At 43.5% G+C, this 12485-nt stretch overlaps 1 protein-coding gene across 1 annotated transcript in view; it reads left to right on the forward strand.

Annotated features, from left to right (window-relative positions):
• The window catches only part of LOC126456475 (uncharacterized), a 341682-nt gene extending 335865 nt beyond the window's left edge, over positions 1–5817 (forward strand). Inside the window, exon 10 of the mRNA XM_050092226.1 lies at positions 4720–5817. Coding sequence (XP_049948183.1) covers positions 4720–5001 — 282 coding nt within the window. The 3' untranslated portion in view covers positions 5002–5817. The remainder of the gene's footprint in view (positions 1–4719) is intronic.
• The last annotated feature ends 6668 nt before the right edge of the window (positions 5818–12485 follow it).

Consider the following 12485-nt stretch of genomic DNA (forward strand, 5'->3'; position numbering starts at 1 on the left):
CACGCTGTCGCGGCATGCTACCAGTGCTAAAGACTGCGATGGAGCTCCGTATGCCACGGCAAACTGGCTGACACTGACGGCAGCGGTGCACAAATGCTGCGCAGCTAGCGCCATTCGACGGCCAACACCGCGGTTCCTGGTGTGTCCGCTGTGCCGTGCGTGTGATCATTGCTTGTACAGCCCTCTCGCAGTGTCCGGATTAAGTATGGTGGGTCTGACACACCGGTGTCAATGTGTTCTTTTTTCCATTTCCAGGAGTGTAGTACATAATGGATAGAACAAGGAGGAAATAAGAAGTTGACTAGCACACACAAGGAGAGAGTTTCTGGCAAAATGAAGTCGATTAGTATCAATTGTAAGCCTCAATTTGAGGAAGGCATGGCTGAGAATGTAGACTGGGAGCACATCGCACTACGGAGGTGTATCATGGAGTGTGGGAAACCCCCGGAAAAAAATAAAATCGCAGGCTGTGAGATGCAGAAGAATGTTGAAAACTAAGTGGGTGTAAGGTACGAAATGAGAAGGTCCTCTGCACAATATTTGCAAAACACTGGATAGTATGGAGTAACTACATGGTACTAGAGGGAGCTGTTAATGGTAAGCTTTTTAGGGAGAGACAAAGATTAGCACATAATTGCAGACATTGTGTGATGCTGCTACACTGAGATGAAGACGTTGACACAGGAGAGAAGCCCCCTTGCATAACTCACTTTTCAGGTCTGTACTTTGCACACTCTTGGTGTATTTACACTGACGAGCCAAAACATGACGACCGCGACGCCACCTCGATACAGAATGCCGCCCGCTAAAGTGTATAATCGGAGCAGAAACAAATGGGGAATCAAATGAGCGATGGTACTGTCCACAAATGGGGAACACCACTGACGTGAGCGACCTTAATAAAGGGCATATTGTTGTGGCCTGGCAGATGGGAGCCAGCATCTCGGAAACGGCGAAACTGGTTGGCTGTTCGCATGCTACTGATGTGAACGTCTATGGGAAGGGTTGAAAGATGATTAAACCACGAGTAGGTGACAAGTGTTGGACGTTCACGCCTCGTCACAGATCATGGAGATTTGCCGAGTCTGTAAAGCGGAATCAGCTGCTATTTGTGTCATGCCTGAAGACAAAACGGAAACCTGGTGCAGGCACAAGTGTCCAACAACAGAAAGTCCAGAGTAAATTGATGAACAGGGGATGCAATGTATATGTTGCCACTATGTTTGAAATTGCCCCATAGTATTATTCCATGACATTAATTCAAATAAGCATGCAGAGTAATCAACCTTTCTCGTGTTTTAATTACAACAATTTATTACGCGTAGAGCAAATGTTGCTAAACTCAAGAAATTTTATAATACATGATTTCTAATTTAAGTCCTGACTGAAATCCATACCCAATACGCAACATTTAGTTTTACATATTTTCTTTCTCTCGTGATCTCTTGTTATTGATTACGTGATGATGGTATATACTGTCTTGTACAGAAATACGTGAACTATGTATTTTTCTCTGTTGATTAGCTATTTAGCCAGAGCCAATGAACACTCGTAATTTTCCATAATATTTCAGATATTGTTCCTTCTGTTCTTGCACCGCTACATTTATGATGCTTGTTTCACCATAAAAGACTACTATTCCTGCAACTATTCCTTATATTCTAGAGACGAATTTTCGATTAAAATCTGGCGGCGTTTATAGTGTTAATGTCAATTTTTATTGTTAAATTTGAGTATATGTCACTAATTTCGCTAGTTCCGTTGATATGTCCATTTTCATTTAATTTAAGCCACCATAGCATTTAGTAGTCTTTGAACGTTCAGTCTGGCTTCAGGAAAGGTAAAGGCACCAGAGAGGCACTTTCACGTTGCGGTCGCTAATGGAAGCAAGTCTGGAAAAAAAAATCGAGACACGTTCACAGGATTTGTCGATCTGGAAACAGCGTTAGACGATGTAAAATGGTGCAATGTGTTCGACATGTTGAGAAAAAAAGGTAAGCTATAGGGAAAGACGGTAGTATACAATATGTACAAGAGCCAAGAGAGAACATAAGAGTGAACGACCAAGAACGAAGTGCTCGCATTAAAATGGATGTAAGACAAGGATGCAGTCTTTCGCCCCATCCGTTCAATCTAGACATCGAAGAAGCAATGAGGAAAATAAAAGTTCAAGAGTGGGGTTAAAATTCAGGGTGAAAGTGTAACAATGATAAGATTCGCTGGTGATATTGCTATCCTCAGTGACAGTGAAGAAGAATTGCACGATGTGTTGAATGGAACGAACAGTCTAACGAGTACGGAATATGGATTGAGAGTAAATCGAAAAAATACGAAAGTAATGAGAAGTAGTAGAAATGAGAACAGCCAAAAACTTAACATCAACATTGGGGATCACGAAGTAGAAGAAGTTAAGGAATTCTGCTTCCTAGACTGCAAAATAACCTATGACGGACGGAGCAAGGAGGACATAAAAAGCAGCCTAGCACTGGCCAACAGAAGTCTGCTAGTATCAAACATAGGTGTTAACTTGAGGAAGAAATTTCTGAGAATGTACGTTTGGAGTACAGCATTGTATGGTAGTGAAACACGGAGTGTGGGAAAACGGGAACAGAAGAGAGTCGAAGTATTTGAGATGTGGTGCTTCAAACGAGTGTTGAAAATCAGGTGGACCGATAAGGTAAGGAAACAGGAGGTTCTGCGCAGAATCTGAGTGGAAAGCAATATGTGGAAAACACTGACAAGGAGAAGGGACAGGATGAAAGTACATCTGTTAAGACATCGGGGAATGACTTACATGGTACTAGACGGACGGCAAACACTGTAGAGGAAAACATTCGAATACATCCAGCTAATAACTGAGTACGTAGGGTACAACTGCTACTCTGAGCTGAAGAGGTTGGTACCGGAGGAGTGATTAAAAAAGAGAAAAACGTTCAGCATGTAATCATTCATTGAAACAAATCATGTATACTTAACTTGCAAAATTTACTCATTGTACATCATTTGCACATGAATAGTGCCAATGATCTACACTCATACTCATAAATTAAGGATAATTGCAGAATGTGGTGCCACACAACGTGGCACTACACAAAACTGGCGCTAATAGCATAGTCACATAGGGAACACACACGACACAGATCTGTACGTCCACGGTATTGGTGATAAGTTGAGAAAACCGTCCCGAAACACATGTGCTACAAAACGGCACTGTTTCCTGCGCATGTACCCCGACATCAGTATGGGATATGACCACCACGCACACGTACGCAGGGGACACAACGGGCTGGTATACTCTGGATCAGGTGGTCGAGCAGCTGCTGGGGTATAGCCTCCCATTCTTGCACAAGTGCCTGTCGGAGCTCCTGAAGTGTCGTAGGGGTTTGAAGACGTGCACCGACAAGTCGACAGAGAGCGTCCCAGAATAGCTCGATGGGGTTTAGGTCGGGAGAACAGGCAGGCCACTCCATCCGCCTGATATCTTCTGTTTCAAGGTACTCCTCCACGATAGCAGCTCGGTGGGACCGTGCGTTATCATCCATCAGGAGGAAGGTGGGACCCACAGCACCCCTGAAAAGGCGGACATACTGGTGCAAAATGACTTCCCAATACACCTGACCTGTTACAGTTCCTCTGTGAAAGACATGCAGGGGTGTACGTGCACCAATCCTAATCCCACCCCACACCATCAAACCTCGACCTCCATACAGATCCCTTTCAAGGACATTAAGGGTTGGTATCTGGTTCTTGGTCACGCCAGATGAAAACACGGCGAGAATCACTGTTCAGACTATACCTGGACTCGTCCATGAACATAACCTGGGACCACTGTTCCAATGACCATGTACGGTGTCCTTGACACCAGGCTTTACGGGCTCTCCTGTGACCAGGGGTCAATGGACTTCACCTTGCAGGTCTTCGGGCGAATAAACCATGTCTGTTCAGTCGTCTGTAGACTGTGTGTCTGCAGAGAGCTGTTCCAGTGACTGCGGTAAGGTCCTGAGCAAGACTACCATCAGTATCCCGTGGCCGTCTGCGGGCACTGATGGTTACATATATTTGTACACTGTGGACGTCCCGTACTGTAGCGCCTGGACACGTTTCCTGTCTGGTGGAATCGTTGCCATGATCCTGAGATCACACTTTGTGGCACACGGAGGGCCCGAGCTACGGCCTGCTGTGTTTGACCGGCCTCCAGTTGCCTTAGTATTCTACTTCTCATAACGTCATCAATATGTGCCATTTTCAACACACAATCACCAATAGCACGTCTGAAAACGTCTGCACACTTACCCGCTGCACCATACTCTGACATGCACCAACAAACCTCTGCATATGTGGACTGCTACCAGCGCCACCGCGCCACCGTGCGACGACCACAGGTCACACGCACCGCATGGTCTTACCCCGAGGTAAAGGACAAACTGCCCACCAGAGCGTTGTCTCACCATGTATCAGCATTATCCTTAATTTATGAGCATGAGTGTAGAATTAACTCGATTTCACCACATATTTTATGACAGCGGCTCCTCTTATTCTTAATTCATTATGTGCATCTAAATGATGACAGAAAGCAGCTAAAAATAGCGAATAGAGATCTCAGTGCAACTAGATATTTCACAAAAGTATTTCCCGTTAGCCCTTCACGCACCTCAGCACTTTCTACGTTCCTTAGTGCTGTCATATGAATTGTCTGACTGATGCCTTGGTTTCTTGCAGGCGAATCCGGGAGTGGCTATCGACGTCTCGTCCAGCGACTTGCCGGAAGAACATGAGCCAGTATACGCCAGTGAGTCTTCAGTACCCCCGACCGTGCGGCAGCAGGCTCTGCCCACCGTCGCGGTGAGCACCCTCGTGGACCTGCAGAAGATGAACCTCCTGGGTCCGGACCTTTCTGAGGAAGACACGGAAGAGGAAGAAGGCGACGGTAGCGCCATAGGGACAGATGCGTCCGGGTCGACAAGTGGTGTGGACCCAGACAGCATAAGCCTGCAGCTGTGAATCGCGACACAACGCGATGCAGCTCTACCCGACTCTCACGTTCCTCCTTGTCTAGTCCTCAACGTACCTCCAGTCAGAAGCTTTACGCCTTATGTGATGTTTTTGTTTTGTTTGTGAAATGTAATTTATTCTACAGGTTTTGAACAATACAGCGCAGTTAACACTTCACCGTCCTACTGCTCATTTAACTTCTTGTGTTATGCATATGGAACCTTCCTAGCAATTTGGATGTGAATATGGTATCTTATCATACAGAGTGTAAAAAAAAAAACACTGCGTATACAAAATTTTAGAGTGTTTAGAATGTAATCTACCCCTCCCTCACATCATTTGTTGATTGTTACTGTCTTTAGGGTTAACTCTTTTACGAGAGGAGTAAGATTTACAATAAACTTTTTACTTGTCTTCTTTTCTCGTAGTTGGCTCCAATTCTTCATGTCTAGAGGCTGATTCTTGAAATTGAAATTTTCGTGTTTAGGATCCCATGTTTCCGATTGACGTAATTAACTCTGAAGTAATGCTTTCACTGTATTTTTTCTTTTCATGAATATTTTATTCTCTCACATTTTTCTGTATCACACCGTCTTTTGAATTTTTACATTAACAAAGCCGAAATTACATTATTATTCCAAACTACGTAAATACGTCCGGTCACATCAGAGGCATGCCCACTACTACCTCACTCTGCGGTAATAACAATATTCCAAAGGGTTTGCAAATTTTCTTGACAAATGAACTTCTTTTAATTTACAAATGAATCCAGAAATAAACAATAAACAGTACTGATTTTTTGTAATTCATAATAGAAATTTTAAGTGTGCCAAATATTTCGTAATTTCAAATATGTCTTAAAATTATTTTAACTCTACAATCCAGGCCAGTACATATCGATTGTAACAGGGAAAATAAAGTAATTTCTTTTTGCAGATTTTAGCTTATAATATAACACGTCGTGTACAAAATCATATGAATCTTTTTAGAAAAACAACTTAGAAAATGTTGACCTGTTTTAATATTTGAGAATATTTCTGGTATCGACTACTTTTGTTGAGGAAAACTAACACTAGAGAAGGATGTCCCTTTACAAGAGGAGATAACATCATTAAGAGCACTTGACGGTTTTGACGTTGATTATTTTCAGAAACCATATTCAGACTGACGTGTGATGAATAAAGTTTTAGAGAGATGCCTGAAAATGCTGTCTGTTTACATTAATGCACAACACGCATCTGTGTGCTAGTGACTCTGTGACTTGCTCAGAACAACAAGACGTTTGACGTATAACGGCTGCAGCTTCAGCCAAACGGGCAAACAGCTCTTCTGGAGCATCTACCAGTGTCTCGGACAGCAAATGATCCATGCCTCCGTTAAGAAGAAATCCATGGGAGTGAAATCGGAAGAACATCGCCCCTCCACCTCCCCTCCCCAACCACATATTTTCTAAATGTCTTCCGGCATCAACGGCAAAGTGTCATGGAGCTGGAAGCATAACCGTTGCAAAACGACTGAGAAAAGCTATCTCTATGGTGCGAAAATTGGCAATTCATCCCAAATAACGAAAAGTGTGAGGTCATCCACTTAAGTGCTAAAAGGAATCCGTCAAACTTCTGTTACACGATAAATCAGTCTAATCTAAAGGGCGTCAATTCAGTATCTAGAAATTACACTTACGAACAACTTAAATTGGAAATAGCACATATAAAATGTTGTGATGAAAGCGAACCAAACAATTTGATTTATTGGTAGAACACTTAGAGGATGTAACACATCTACTAAACAGACTGCCAACATTACGCTTGTCCGTCCCCTTTTGGAGTGCTGCTGCGCGGTGTGAGATTCTTACCAGATAGGATTAACGGAGTACGTAGAGCAAGTTCAAAGAAGGGCAGCATGTTTCGTATTATCGAGAAATATGGGGGAGTGTGTCACCCACGTGGTACAAGATTTGGGGTGGAGATCTTTAAAACAGATGCGTTTCTCGTTGCGGCGGAATCTTTTCAAGATATGTCAATCACCAACTTTTTCCTCCGAATGCGAAAACATTTTTTTGACGCCGGCCTACATGGGGAGAAACGATCATCATAATGAAATAACGTCACATCAGAGCTCTCACAGAAAGATATAGGTGTTCGTTCTTTCCGCGCGCTGTTCTAGCGTGGATTAATGGAGGATTATTGTGAAGGTGGTTCTATGAACCCTCCGTCAGGCAATTAAGTGCGATTTGCAGAGTAGCCATGTAGATATAGATGTAAATAACCGCTAGCGGGACACTGTCCGACATGTCCTGTAGTACTTCACGCAGAAAGACAGGGTAATTTTCTCCACCAACTGTCTTATGCAGAAGATGCGGACCAGATAGATGGTCATGAATAGTAGCAGTGCCCATAAAATTATCCTTCCTAGCAGTAAGATGTAATTGTGTTGCAAATCAGCTCCCAGTGTCAATCACTCCCTACCATGCGACATTTTTAGTAATTTGGGTGTAGCTGTATATATTGTTCACTTTTTATTGAACCTTGAGGTGGGGGAGGGGGATGTGAAAGTTGAGCGACGACTACCGCAGTCGTGAGGAGTGGTATGGGGGGAATAATTTTCGCCATCTCGTTCGGTGCTGATAACACACATACAGTTTTTGTGTCGTGTCGATCAACTGCTAAGAATGGTAGAAACGTGTCACACACAAATAATAAAGTTTCGTGGAAGAACTTTTTTACGGAGTCGTTCATGCCCATTTGGGTTATTTGGTTGCAACAAATAATATGACATTAAATGAAGCCAGTTCTGATACAAATATTCAATGAATAAAAGAGGAATATTCTTAAAGTATTCATTAAACACAAATAAAATAAATCACTTGTGCAAGGGAGTAATAAACTGAACATGGAGCACAGTAAACTAGAGTTCAAAAAGCACAAACATTCAGAATGAAATCAATCTTTGATGGTAAACCAGACTTCATAATGAATAATTAGTTTTCAATTTATATCAGTACACGTTCTGTTTCCTTGTAGGCGTACCACTTGAAATGTCCTTGTGTACCACCAGTGGAACGTGTACCACCCACTGGGAACCCAGGGCCTAAAGTGAGGGCCAAACCATTCAACAACCCCTAATGGGGAGATGATGCGCCTATTATGTTCAGTTCTCTACAACCAATAGAGTTATACCAACAATTGATGTAGCACATGAACAGAACTTAGTAAATAGGGTTGTATGCTCCAATTTTTTTGTGTGTATGTATTGATGAAAACTTGAACTGGAAAGAGCATATTATTGAACGCTTCAAACAATTGCGTTCGGCTACTTTTGCTCTTCGTGTAACTACTAATCTTGCTAACAAACGAAAAAACCTCATGAGATTTTGCGTATTTCTACTCAGTAACTCCTATACAATAATTTTCTTGGGTAACTGACCACTGACAAAGAAACTATCGACTGCACAAAAGCAAACAATAAGAACAATGCGTGCTCTTCAACCGCTGTCGTCATATAGGTACCTCCTCGAGGGGTTAGACCATCGCCAGCAAGCCGGTCCCTACCGCCCACTAGTGGCCGTTCCACCTTTCGTGGGGGGCGCTAGACGATAGAGGTTTTAAAAAGTTTCTTATGAAGTTTTCAGAAAATTTTGATGTAAAGCGTTTGGTAAATAATTCTTATTATACGTTTCAATTTGCTGTAGCTCTGATTTATGTTATGTGAAGCAAAGTTACTTTCCAGCTGGCCGGTTAGAAAATTGTAGTACTTGCAGTGATACAAAAGTAAGAGGTAGATTAAAAACATTAACTGCCGTTGGGTTATGCATGTTAAATGCGCCGTCGTAATTTATATATCCGCTAATGAAATCCGTATAAATAATAATCCATCACACTCTGAGAACAACGTACCTACAAAACTAGTCAAAAATGATGTTTGCTGCCCACTGTTAAAGCTGTCAGTACGTCAGCAAGGAGTTCCATGGGAAGAAACAAAATTTTTTTTATCATTTCACCAATAACATAAAATGACAGGCAGCAAATTAATGTTTTAACTGTAAAATAAGATCTTTTCTTCTGGAGAATTCCTTATATTCGACGGACGGATTTCTGTTTAAAATCTGGTAGGCTGGAATAAAGTAAGAAACTTATTTTTTGAATTTAAAGTAATGTTTTAATGTTAACACTCAGTATCTTGTTAACTGAGTCGTGACCCATCATTTTGATAAAAGAATCGCTAAATGATATATCGTACATGTAACTAACTAACCAAACAATCCGTGACTTTTCTTCGCATACAAAAGTGTTATTTTTATATTGTCTAAATTCTGTACATGTAAAATTCTGTACACGTAGTTTTTACACCCATTATTTAACCTATGCAAACTAAGAATCATATAGACATACATACTCTGAAATAGATACATGCCAGAAAACCATGAGATGCTAGAGAGTGTAACGATCGAATTATCGGTTTCAGATGCACAACCGTTCTCAGATGGACAAGCAATATGAGCAGCTCAATGAAAATTTTTGTACAAGCACTTATGATTTGCATAGTATCTTTCCTAAACCTCCTTATGAATAAAACATTGACCGCATGAAGTCACTACGATGGGCGTTCAGCAAGTAATGTAACTAACGTTTTTAGTTGAAAGCGGGTTAGTTTTACTCAGGATTCTAATACACCATATTACTCCTCATACACTACTGGCCATTAAAATTGCTACACCACGAAGAAGACGTGCTGAAGACGCGAAATTTAACCGACAGGAAGATGCTGTGATATGCAAATGATTAGCTTTTCAGAGCATTCACACAAGGTTGGCGCCTGTGGCGACACCTATAACGTGCTGACATGAGGAAAGTTTCCAACCGATTTCTCATACACAAACAGCAGTTGACCGGTGTTGCCTCGTCAAATGTTGTTGTGATGCCTAGTGTAAGGAGGAGAAATGCGTACCATCACGTTTCCGACTTTGAGAAAGGTCGGATTGTAGCCTATCGCGATTGCGGTTTATCGTATCGCGACATTGTTGCTCACGCTGGTCGAGATCCAATGACTTAGCAGAATATGGAATCGGTGGGTTCAGAGGGTAATACGGTACGCCGTGCTGGATCCCAACGGCCTCGTATCACTAGCAGTCGAGATGACAGGCATCTTACCCGCACGGCTGTAACGGATCGTGCAGCTCCGTCTCGATCCCTGAGTCAACAGATGGGGACGTTTGCAAGACAACAACCATCTGCACGAACAGTTCGTCAACGTTTGCAGCAGCATGGAGTATCAGCTCGGAGACCATGGCTGCGGTTGCCCTTGACTCCATCACAAACAGGAGCGCCTGCGATGGTGTACTCAACGACGAACCTGGGTGCACGAATGGCAAAACGTCATTTTTTCGGATGAATCCAGGTGATATGATGGTCGCATCCGTGTGTGGCGACATCTTGGTGAACGCACATAGGAAGTGTGTATTCGTCATCGCCATACTGGCGCATCACCCCACGTTATGGTATGGTGTGCCACTGGTTACACGTCTCGGTCACCTCTTGTTCGCATTGACGGCACTTTGAGCAGTGGACGTTACATTTCGGATGAGTTACGACCCGTGACTCTACCCTTCATTCGATCCCTGCGAAACCCTACATTTCAGCAGGATAATGCACGACCGCATAATGCAGGTCCTGTACGGGCCTTTCTGGATACAGAAAATGTTCGACTGCTGCCCTTGCCAGCACATTCTCCAGATCTTTTACAAATTGAAAACGTCTGGTCAATGGTGGTCGAGAAACTGGCTCTTCACAATACGCCAGTCACTACTCTTGATGAACTGTGGTATCGTGTTGAAGCTGCATGGGCAGCTGTACCTGTACACGCCATCCAAGCTCTGTTTGACTCAATGCCCAGGAGTATCAAGGCCGTTATTACGGCCAGAGGTGGTTGTTCTGGGCACTGACTTCTCAGTATCTATGCACCCAAATTGCGTGAAAATGTAATCACATGTCAGTTCTAGTATAATATATTTGTCCAATGAATACCCGTTTATCATCTGCATTTCTTCTTGGTGTAGCAATTTTAATGGCCAGTAGTGTATACCGGGACTACAAAACCTTATTTTTCTACATAATCTCCTTTCAATCCGACGTCCTTTGGCGATCTTCCTGGGAGGGCCTGTATGCCCGCAGTGATACAATTCTACTGCCTACGTCGGAACCAATGTCTTGCTGCATCAATAACTTCCCCATCATCCACGTACTGCTTCCCGCAGAGTGCATCCGTCAATGGGTCAAACAGAAGGATGTCGGAAGGTGCAAAACCCATGCTGGAGTTTCGATGATGAAGAACAGTCCAATGAAGTTCTGTGAGGTCAAGGAGAAGGATAACTTTGTTTGAATTTTTGTGCCAACGAGCACACTGAAATCGTTTCTTCAATTTCCTGAGGGTAGCACAATATTCACACATCAAAAAAGTTTTTGCATCGCCTCGGTTCCGAGAGTTCCGGAACCTGTACAGAAAATTGGAATACAGATCAACATAAACATCATTTCCGCCCTTTTTACTGCATTGCCTGTCGTACCACCATACAGCGAGTCCTTCAAAGGTGGTGGTACAGATTGCTGTACACACCGGTACCTGTAATACCCAGTAGCACGTCCTCTTGCATTGATGCATACATGTATTGGTCGTGGCATACTACCCACAAGTTCATCAAGGCACTGTTGGTCCAGATTTTGTCCCACTACTCAACGGCGATTCGGCGTAAATACCTCAGAGTGGTTGGTGAGTCACGTCGTCCATAAACAACCCTTTTCAATCTATCCCAGGCATGTTCGATAGAGTTCATGTGTGGAGAACATGCTGGTCACTCTAGTCGAGCGATGACGTTATCTTGAAGGAAGTCATTCACAAGATGCGGACGATAGGGGTGCGAATTGTCGTCCATGAAGACTAATGCATCGCCAATATGCTGCCGATATGGTTGCACTATCGGTCGGAGGATGGCACTCACGTATCGTACGGCCGTTACAGCGCCTTCCATGACCACCAGCGGGGTACGTCGGCCCCACATAATGCCACCCCAAAACAGCAGGGAACCTCCACCTTGCTGCACTCGCTGGACAGTGTGTCTCAAGCGTTCAGTCTGACCGGGTTGCCTCCAAACACGTCTCCGATGATTGTCTGGTTGAAAGCATATGCGACACTCATCGGTGAAGAGAACGTAATGCCAATCCTCTACAGTCCAATCGGCATGTTGTTGGGCCCATCTGTACCGCGCTGCAAGGTTCATGGTTGCAAAGATGGACCTCGCCGTGGACGTCGGGAGTGAAGCTGCGTATCATGCAGGCTTTTGCACATAGTTTGAGTCGTAACACGAAGTCCTTTGGCTGCACGAAAAGCATTATTCAACACGTTGGCGTTGCTGCCGGGGTTCCTCCGAGCCATAATCCGTAGGTAGCGGTCATCCACTGCAGTAGTAGCCCTTGGGCGGCCTAAGCGAGGCATGTCAACGA

Source organism: Schistocerca serialis, chromosome 2 (assembly GCF_023864345.2).
Source record: "Schistocerca serialis cubense isolate TAMUIC-IGC-003099 chromosome 2, iqSchSeri2.2, whole genome shotgun sequence".
Taxonomy (NCBI): domain Eukaryota; kingdom Metazoa; phylum Arthropoda; class Insecta; order Orthoptera; family Acrididae; genus Schistocerca; species Schistocerca serialis.